General features: G+C 38.1%; 1 protein-coding gene across 1 annotated transcript in view; it reads right to left on the bottom strand.

The window, feature by feature from the left end:
• PAXIP1 (PAX interacting (with transcription-activation domain) protein 1) overlaps window positions 1-10,692 on the bottom strand; it is a gene marked incomplete at both ends in the record, with an annotated part of 30,051 nt that overhangs the window by 17,852 nt on the left and 1,507 nt on the right. Inside the window, 3 exons of the mRNA XM_009709897.1 lie at window positions 3,241-3,354; window positions 4,355-4,418; window positions 10,084-10,127. Coding sequence (XP_009708199.1) covers window positions 3,241-3,354; window positions 4,355-4,418; window positions 10,084-10,127 — 222 coding nt within the window. The remainder of the gene's footprint in view (window positions 1-3,240; window positions 3,355-4,354; window positions 4,419-10,083; window positions 10,128-10,692) is intronic.

The raw sequence follows: 10,692 nt of genomic DNA, 5'->3' as shown, positions 1-10,692 counted from the left end.
ATACAAATCAGAAACCAGCTGGCTGTTTCCTATACATGTTCTCAGAAGCTGCAAAACTGTAATGTTGCCCTCAACTTGAGAGTTACAATTCTGTCCAAACATTAGCTAAGTCCATTTCAATGAGAGGTTATGATGTTGACAAAGTAGAAAACTTCATCCCTCCATCCTTCCTTATCATTTCAGCATTTGAAGATACATACAAATAGTTAAAATTCACTGTTTCGTTTCCTAAGAAATAGAAATAGATACAGAATCAGTGCTCTATTTATTCAAACATCCTCTTTGATGGAAACTCCTCACAAATATCAACAGTGGAAAAAAAAAATAGAAAACTTTCTTTAGAAGATTTAAAACTAATTTCAGGATCTAATATTTAAAAGTGATTGAACTGGGATCTTCTTTGTATGTCAAACAATATAAATTAACAACCAGCACATTTAGAGGAAATTAATTTAATTTGATGATTCTCTAGAGTTATTTCCTACAATGAAACTGTCATTCATACACAATAAAGAGATTACAGATGAAACCAAGTTTATTTGCAGATACGAGTTTTCATTCTTTCTTTGTGGTGAGAATTATTAAGAATCTTGTTTTATCATCTTGTGTCTAGTCAAAGCAATCATTTAAGTTTTCACCAGTGTCAAAACTTCTCATTACAAACTGCTGCAGCAGGACTAGAAGCATTTTAAGTAATCATCCTATAAAATTGTTCCCATTCAATGATTATGTAAATAAAACAAGATATTTATTTTATCCTACAGATATGAAACGCTAATGCCGTTTTTTCAGTATCTTGACTGGCAACCTCAAGGTAACACCTTTTGCTCTAAAAAGCTTATGATTTGAGGCAACACTTCTTAAACGTGTATCATTGCCTCTTAAGAACACCATTTTAGGTAGCAAAGATCTTTGTTCAAGCATTACAGTTTGTTGTGACGGAGGAGACAACTCAGGCGGTGTTCAGTACACTCTTCTAAATCTTCCACAGAAGAAAGATCACGCACTTCGAAAAAAAATCCAAAAACAAAAAAACAACATCCCTCTCAAAAAAAAACCAACCTACAAAGGCTCTTACAGTTTTAAATGAAACAGGGAAGAAAAAACAAGCATTTCCCATGTCCAAACTTTCTCTTCTCCCAATGCCAGCCCATGTTTTATTCTAAAGCACTTTCCTATGTATTGCATGCATAGGCTTATTGTCATCCTACTAGCCACATGTTTTTCTCTATGTTATTATTAGATAGTTTACATAAACTCCAAAATATGAAAAGGGTCATTGGTGGGGCAATCATATACTCAGCTTGTACAAAACATTAGAAACTTGACAAAGTTTTACAGATTTATATAAGGAGGTAGTGTATAGAACCTGATCCTAGAGTTACTCACAGTCAAATAACTAACCTGTGTGACCCCTCCCACTGATTTCAAATTTAAAAAAAAAAGGTGATGGAAATGCACTCATGTTATTAAAGGGCAAAAAATAACACAAAAAAACAAAACCAAAAACTTGCTACATCCACATTAACTAAAAGCATCCAAGCAATCATTTTTAACTGCATTTCAATTTGTTTTAAGTATTTTCAGTCTCTGAACAAATACACTAAACCCATTACAAATTTATTTCTTCAAGAAGAGGAGTACCTGAAAACTTTGTGAAGTTTCAGTGAACTATTATAACCAAAGCATTACTAGCGTTGTAGTAAAGGAGGCTTTTCAGCGAACTATTTTAACCAAAGCATTACTAGCATTATGGTAGAGGAGACTATTCGGATGTGCTCAACGCTGCCTTTAGCCAGTTACCTGATCTTTCTGATCCAGTTTCTCCATTTGCATAAAGACAGCAACATTTGACTTCCTACATGGGATTAGGAAGTCAAATGATGATGCTAAATTAGGAGGAGCTGTGGACGCCCCTTGAGGGTAGAGAAGCCTTACACAGAGATTTGGATAGACTAGAGAGCTGGGCAATCACCAACCATATGAAATTTAACAAGAGCAAGTGCCGGATTCTGCACCTGGGACAGGGTAATCCTGGTTATGTGTACAAATTGGGGGACGAGAGGCTGGAGAGCAGCCCTGAGGGAAGATAATGGGGGTTTGCATTGACAGTAAGTTGAATATGAGTCAAGAGTATGCCCTGGCAGCCAAAAGAGACAACCATGTCCTGGTGTGCATCAAGCACAGCATAGCTAGCCAGTCAAGGATGGTGATTGTCCCACTCCACACTGCACTGGTGTGGTCCCACCTCAAGTGCTCTGTGCAGTTTTGAGCACCTCAATTCATATAAGGACATCAAACCAATAGTGGAGCATGTCCAGAGGAGGATGACCAAGATGGTGAGAGGTCTCGAAGGCAAGACTTATGAGGAGCAGCTAAGGTCACATGGTTTGTTCAGCTTGGAGAAGAGAAGGCTGAGGGGTGAACTCATCCCAGTCTATAACTTCTTCAAGGGGGGGGCAGTGATCTCCAGCCTCTCATGCTGATCTCCTCTCACTGGTGACCAGCGATAGGACACGAGGAAAGCGAATGAAGCTGCGTCAGGGGAAGTTCAGATTGGACATTAGGAAAAGGTTCTTCACCGAGAGGGTGGTCGGTCACTGGAACAGGTTCCCCAGGGAAGTCATGGCTCCAAGCCTGTCAGAGTTCAAGAAGCGTCTGGACGACACTCTTAGTCATATGGTTTAGTTTTAGGTAGCCCTGCGAGGAGCAGGGAGTTGGACTCGATGATCCCTTCCAACCTGAGATATGCTATGATGGGAGTGACTTGAAGTATGACTACTTTACCAGCAGTTGGACAGGAATGCTGTGTACTGTTTATCCTATCATCTCTTAAAGAGAAATGAGTTGAGGGATTTTGAGAGTTCTCTTTTCTTTAAGAAAAAAAAAACAACAAAAAAGAAAAAAAACCCACAAACTGTTCCTCCTTCTGCTCTCTTTATTCCTTTCTCCCTCATAACATCGAAAGGCATTTTATGCAATTTTTCAGTTTTGTCCTTCATTTTTCTTCAATGATTCTGTATCTACAGATTTAAATCACGATCACGAATTATTATGACATGTCAAAATTAGGTTAAGACAAACAGAATAAAGAACAAAATGCTTTATTCAACCAGAATTTAGCTGTTCAAGACTAACAAACAGTCGTAAGAATCCTAACTTCAAGGAGATGGAAAATTTTTGATTATTCCAAAGCAAATGAGAGCTACAAGAAGGATTGTACATGTAATAAACTCTTACCCCCTTTGGCTCAGGCACAATCAAATGAGTACATTTATTATTGAGGCTCAGCTGGCAATTCCCTCCATAAAAAGTAATCAAAGCCCACAGTGTACTTCGGTCTTCAGATGAAACCTAAAAGGAAGTTAAGTAAGCCTTTTAGTTCTATGTAACCAGCTGCCTTCTGCTCGAAGAATTTTAGTACCATCCATGACATACCATTTATACATCTGGCTAGTATATTACCTATCGCTTTTAAATACCAAATCAGCATTGAAAGTTACAGAGAAAAAAGGGTCACAAAGAGATGAAACAAGAAAAGACATTAAAACAATGTTTTTAACCTGCACAGAGAAAAAGAAAACATTCTTCACTCCTGTAAAACACAATATATCACCTGCCACGAGAGAAAAAAAGTGAGTGATCAAGCCAACAAGAATTATTTATCTTAGACAACCTTTTTTAAATTCATTAAACAGAATTTTAACAAATAGACCAAATTAATAGCCTGTGTAAACACACAAAGTGTTTATTTCTAACAATTTATGTCACAGCAATGTCCCTCTCCCCTGCCAAGAAAGCCACATTTATTCAAGCCATTAGTATGCACAGTTAGTGACATTATTACAGGAATAATTTGTTAAAAAGTCTAAAGCACATATATGCATATATTCCATTAGCATCTAGGCCCTGATTCTGTCTGTCTGCACGCACGCACTGGTCACCGATCTGTGCAGCTGGCTATGAACACAAGCCACTGAAGCACCACCTTTCCACTTACTTTAGTCACTGGCACCCTTGTTAAGGTTTCAGGTCCTAAGTAGGTAAAACATGTTGACTGAATATTGTGCTAATGCAGAAACAGAAGAATACGAGCAAAGACTTTATAGTCCACTGTACTCTGCATTTTAGAATCACCATACGGCTGAATAGAAGATAAATTACTATTTGAATGTTCACAGTTTGAAATGTTCATGCCCTCATTTTCAGTGAAAAACTGTCTTAGGTGATACTTCATGTAACATATGAAAAAAAGGTCATAGTACAACAGAAAAACTGGTATCTCTCCTCAAAAAAACAAAGCATCAAACACATTGTACATTGGAGTAGCAGAGAAGTATGGTTCACTTCTTACCTGAGAGAGACAGGCAGTGACTCCAAAAAAGATCTGACACGATTCTGGAGAAAAGCCATTCACACTGAAAAGCAGGTGTCAAGGATGCAAAATAATTTAAATGAGAGTTTCCTGAGGGACATTAGAAGGAAATTAAATATTGCACATAGTACTTCTCAGATATTATCAAGTATCTGACCATTCAAAAACTGTTATCTTTAAAAGCATGTTGTCTGTTTCCAATTCAAATTTTATGCATCAAGAAAAAAATGAGGTGTAAACTAGACCAGAACACCTCTAATATTCTGACTGATTTTGGTAACATTATAAACTTGCCCCTTCCCAGAACATCTCCCTCAGCCCAACTCAGGACACTTAGGTTATAGGAGTGAAGTCATTATCAAGAGCTTCCTTCCATAAGCAAGTACTTATCTTCCATGCTTAAAATACAGGAGAATCTGGAGAAGAAATTTGTGCTACAGTCAGCAACAGACAGTATAGAAGTATTATGATGCACAAGAAATACGATAAAACAAGACAGACCAAGAAAACTGTGTTTTTTTCTAAAAGAAAAGTTAATAGCAGACATCTATGAGAAAGTTAAAGTGCCTTTTTTGCAGACTTATTAAAAAAGATGGCAATCTGGAGGATGACTTCATTTAAAACCAGCAAGAAATAAAAGCACAGCCTTAAAACAACAACAACAAAAAAATCAGTTAGAAAGCAATACAGAAGCCAGAGGTTTCAGAAATGGCTGTTTGGTAACGAAATGGTAGAGTTTTTCATTGAAGATATCTTGGAACCTAACCTGCCCTTTGCAATTTCTTAAAGACTGGAAAAGTAGAAAAAGTTTCTTAGCTTAGAGCACAGTTATTAAGTCCACAAAAGGAACTGAACAACAAACATATCAAGGGACAAGCTCATATACCAAGAAAAACAAGAAACCAAACAAAGCATTAGAGAGATTATCTGCAAACAGTAGTAGGCAAGTCAGTATAAGCTAGCATCTAGTCTTCCGCAGATGATTTTTTCCTACTGAGGTATAAATCTGCATTGAAAATTGGCTAGGCAACACATCCAAAGCAGAGGGGACAAATCTAGGAGCTACTGTGAAACACAAACTGAGAAAACATCACACTGGGATGCAAAAACAGAAACACAGCCTGAAACTAACATGAAGTTTTCCACTATGCTTTCAAAATTCAGTAAGATCTCTGGTAGCAATGCATATTTGTTTTCAGTTGCATAAAAGAGATAGATAAATGAAACAGCAGGGGGAAAGAGCAGTAAGACTTTTTACAGACCTAGTAAATGTGACTTACAAGAGGAAACTGAAAAGACCAGAATTGATGTGTTTAAGAAGCTAAGACAATGCATCTTCCAATCCTCTAAAGGCTGCCAAACAAAAAGTAATTTGTTCTCCCTTTTAAGAGTGGCTCAGACAAATCAAAACAGGGTTAGACTGCAACATGGTAATGGAGTTAAGCTCTAGCAACACAATAGTGAGGCACTGTAAGTTGACTGGGGAGACTATGGAATCTCTACCTCTGGAGGGGCCTCGTGAAATAGGAGAGAGAACGGTTTGACAGAGGTGACTTGGGAAAAACAGATGGACTATCCGACTTCTGTAACTTCTTTCCCTTTTCTACACTTTCATACGATTTTGTGTTTAAGATACATGCACATCTTGTTGGAAAAAATTACTACAGAAACATGTGCATTGTGTTACAAGTGCACATCAAGATTTCAGAAATGAAACAAAATTACCTGCCCCAAGCTGATGACAGATGCACCAGCAACACCTAAATTTTGAGACCCAGAAGAGGCAAGCTAACAACAAAGCCCAGAGCACTTTAAAACTTAAGAATAGATTACTGCCATTATCCAGAATACTCCAGGAAGTTCAAGTCTGATGAACGTCTTGAATTTCACTGTGTTGCTCAGTATCTCATCTAAGGCAGAGATTCAGTACTGAATCTTTCAAAAGTGCACAGTTGTCGACTCCCTGCCTTAACATCTGCTCCTAGTACAGAAAGCAGCAACAACTAAGTATTCAACTTTTAAGACGTCCATCAGTTTGACTGCAGCTTGCAGTCCCTAAATAATAGGAGTAAAATAGACCCTCCTAAAACAGTTACAAGCAGCACAACAATAATGTTCCAACTGACTCTGGAAAACAAAAAAGAAGGAATGCAACAAAACTCACTTCTTTGTTCCCTCCAAGCAACAAAAATTCAGAAGTGCTCTGACCTTCTTTCATCCACATACAAGACTATGGAAAAATAAACCTTCCTCATTCTTGCTTTTGCTGCTATCAAGAGAATTAAGAAAGAAATCACCAGCCCTCTTTATGGCATTATAACTGAGATTTTCACACACAAAACTGTCTTTCCTTCTTCATGAAGGCTGCTTCCCGATTCATTTCTCATTTTCCTGTTACTTCCCTTCAACTGCAGGTTAGTCAGATTTTATGAACATTAGTTAGCAGTGAACAAGAGAACATTTTGCCTTCTGAAGTTCCCTCTGGTGAAAACAACTATCACAGTGGAATGTTAAAATGTATTTATAAGAAACAGGCAAAATTATTCTGCTTTTATATTGTATTACATCCTTCTACATTAAACTTCACCTTTAACAACTGACAGACAAATGCCCATCAAATAAGTACTGGAATTGGTAAGCCAACACAAAATCTTTAAGGCTTTTATTAGATCCATACATCTAAGTGACAAAAGATGTTTCTAGGACTTGTTTCTTCAGAAATTCAATGACCACTTTGAGCATTACACCTCTAAATTAAAACATAAAAAGACAAAAATGTAGAATCTCAAACCTCTACCTAAACAGGGTCCAAAAACAATCAACTGGAAAAGCTAAGCTATTCCTATTAACGACTGTATTTTTTTCATTATGGTAGTACTGTCACTGTTTAAGGCTGGGCTGGCACTTAAAGCAGACGGCAGACACTCTTTATCAACCCCTTCCTCCCCCAGAGAAAGGGAAGGAGAGGAGGAAAGTAAGAGACTTACAGTTGGAAAATTAAAACTACTTTAATAAAACAATAACAATGAAAAAAAGTATAATGATAGTAATACTAATACTACGAATAATAGAAATTTTAAAAAAATATACAAAACCAATATTGAGCTTCCCAATGACAGTCAGGGAACTGCAGGCCACGGCGGCTGGCAACGCTGCTGCAGCAGGGTGGGTATCCACATGTCCCGGATCGTACTCCACAGCAGACTAGAACCAGATTCAGGAATGCATGGATAAGGATTGGAGGCGGGAGAACGAGCAGGGTCCCACAGGGACGACAGCCATGAAAGAAGAAGGGCTGGCCCTCGTGATCCCTTAGCTTTATACTGACTATGACGTGGATGGGATGGAATACCTCGTTGGTCAGTTTTTGTCACCTGTCCCGTCCGCACTTTCCCGCAGGCGTAATCCTTTTATGCCTTTTCACTTGTGGAACACAAGAGAGCCAGCAGTGACCTTGGTTCCCACAGGGAGAAGTATAAACATGGGCCTTTCTGCATACCAATCCTACCATTACTTTGGCAACAACTATAAACATCAAGCATTATCAATTCTGAAAGCAGACACTGTCTGAAAAAGATGTAGCTAACTTCAGAAAGTGCAGTTACTTAGAAGAAACTTAACTGAAGCAAAAATCTACTGAAAGGAAAAATCACCCTGTTTTAGCCAAACCAGGGCAAGTACCTAAAACCCCAATGAAAGGCCAGATGCCACCGCACTAGAAGTCGTAAAGAGACTGAAACAGAACAAAGTCAAGACTTAACAACCCATTTTAGTGACCACTATAAGGCTCAGAATAAAAATCTAAAAAACACCAGGTTCTAAGGACATGAAGTGCCAGAAAGAATGAGGTCAAAGGTCCAAGGACACATTTATTGCTGACAGGTGTACACAACTTCCTTCTTCCATGCAACTCAAGAATATTATATTACTGAGACCTGGTCTTCTCATTTGGCCACTCCTATATACCCACAATAAAGACGTCCTGAGCAATAGCCATTGAGGGCTACATTCACACATTTATTGCTACAATTTAGTTATGGACAGCATCACTCAGTAGTTTTGTCTGTTGATTTCTCTTCTGGGTATGTAATAACATCAGCTTTTAGAGCACCCTTTTAAAACCCCCTGGTTTCAGATGGAAGACCAATTTTCTAATATGGCAACTTCTCCACGGGAAAGAACACCACTAATAACGCAATGCTACATTACTTAAGCCTGAAAATGTAACTAATTCCAAGCTATTTTATTATTTTTCAACCAGTCCTCAGGAACAGGGAGAAGGCTTACAGATATGTGACATAAGCAACTGTACACTCCCATCCTGATGATGAAAGGATGATAAACACATTTCTTATTTGCAGATGCAAAAGACAAAAATCACCACCCTAGATCACATCATAATAACCAAATTATTTTTAATACAGCAGCAGCTCTGCTAATTTGGGTTTTGCCATGTAATGTTTGGTGCCTTTTTTCCACTTGGAAGCCAAGTCCTGCATGGAAAGCTTTCTTCTGCTTCAGGCAGACTATCCATGACTATGGCAAGTGTTCCACACTAACTGCTGAATCTTATCTGACATGTTGATTATCATGATCAAAACAGCTGCAAAGACCTCACTGTATCATTTTCTCTGATGATGAAATTGCATGAATTCAATGCTTCCTCTTCCTACAATTCACTCCGTGAGCTGAATTTCTCTTGGGGAAGTAGAGAATATAAAGGCTATTTCCAAAATAACAGAGACATAGCGAGATGCAAAGGCACATACCTTGAAATACTGGGTATAAAACATGAATTCTGAATCACTGAAGCACATTAAGACCCGAAATCCTAATACAAACACCTGGATTCTTACATCTACCACCCCCTGTTTTCCATTATAGACACAACCACCTGCTAACCTCATTAGAAAATGAGATCCCATGCCTGACAGCATATCTCCCTCATCCTGGCATTGTTTGTTGCAATTATCTGCTCATATTTGTACTGAAATATATTGCTTTGCTTCAGCTTTTCCATATACAGAATCTTTCTCATCAATGGTCTGACAAAGAGATGCATGAACTTTTCTCACGTAACAGTCATTGCCACCATTCCTATGATTCAAAGAAAAAACTGAGGAGAACATGAAGATGGAACAGTAATAACTGACAAGAAGACGAAGGAATATGTCATCCATATGCAAGAATACAGGCTCCAAACAATTTAAGAAAAATAGATCTAGCCAAACATGAATAACAAGGATCTACCAAAGGCAAGGACAAAAATGGGAATACTAACATTATCTGTTTATAAAGTGTTATTTATAATAGTGTTGATATGCGTTACTGTGTATTTATCCCTTACTTAATTCTGCCTTTAGAAAAGGCAGAATAGGCCATTCTACTCTGAACCATCACGTGCCCCCTTACTGCACTCCAGCATTTTTCCTCGATCCTCACAGTTCATTATCAACTTCCATCTAAAATGTTTTGAGTCCATTTGATGACAGTTTTCTTGCAACTGCCTATTAAGCATCCAAAATAGCCAGAGGGACAGGAAAACTGAAGTAAGACAAAGAAACACGCTGCCATCTTGGCAGGCAAAACACATTCTATCATTTTAAAAATTTAAGCTGTACATACTTGAAACAGTCTTTAATCCCTCAGTGGTATCTATTTTAACATGTTTCCTATAGAACTGATTCAAATTGGTACTTAAAGGATACGGCAGAAGAGCTCCACAGCGAACAGACAAGATGACCCAGGAAGGCTGAAAAATAAAAACCACGAGACATTAAAAACCTTGGTGTGCATGTATGAAATATGAATTACCTTCCAAGTTCATACTACAGCTAGTTTCAATATCTATCTCCCAGCTTTGAAAGTCTAAGTGTTTCACAGATGTTGCACTTAGGCCTTTACAAAAAAGACTGTTGTGATTTATTTGTAAGAGTGACTATAATGACTTCTCAAAAGTTCTGCAGCAATATGGGAGCAAGACCACTTTCTCTTGTCCTTCTATTGTGTCAGGAAAACCATTTACAGTATTTATTCATCCTCTCCCTTTTTTCAGTTCTCTCTGCTCTGAAAAAAAAAAGAAAACAAACCCACACAAAAAAAACACCTTACACTCATCACCAAGGAGTCAGGAACCAAAACCTTACACAGAAAGAAGTTTCTAAACACATACCAATGCTGGCTGCTGAGCACACAGGTGACAGCCCCTAACCAACATTATTCTTGGACAGAAGGGCTCAAAGGGAGAGAGGGAGGTGGTGGAAAATGGAGGAGATGTAGGACAGTGGTCCCAATACAGCATATAAGGAAGCAGGGGG

Source organism: Cariama cristata, unplaced genomic scaffold (genome assembly GCF_000690535.1).
Source record: "Cariama cristata isolate BGI_N322 unplaced genomic scaffold, ASM69053v1 scaffold18591, whole genome shotgun sequence".
In the NCBI taxonomy this organism is placed as follows: domain Eukaryota; kingdom Metazoa; phylum Chordata; class Aves; order Cariamiformes; family Cariamidae; genus Cariama; species Cariama cristata.
The sequence above is the reverse complement of the archived record's forward strand: the minus strand, read 5'-3'. Positions and strand labels throughout refer to the sequence as shown.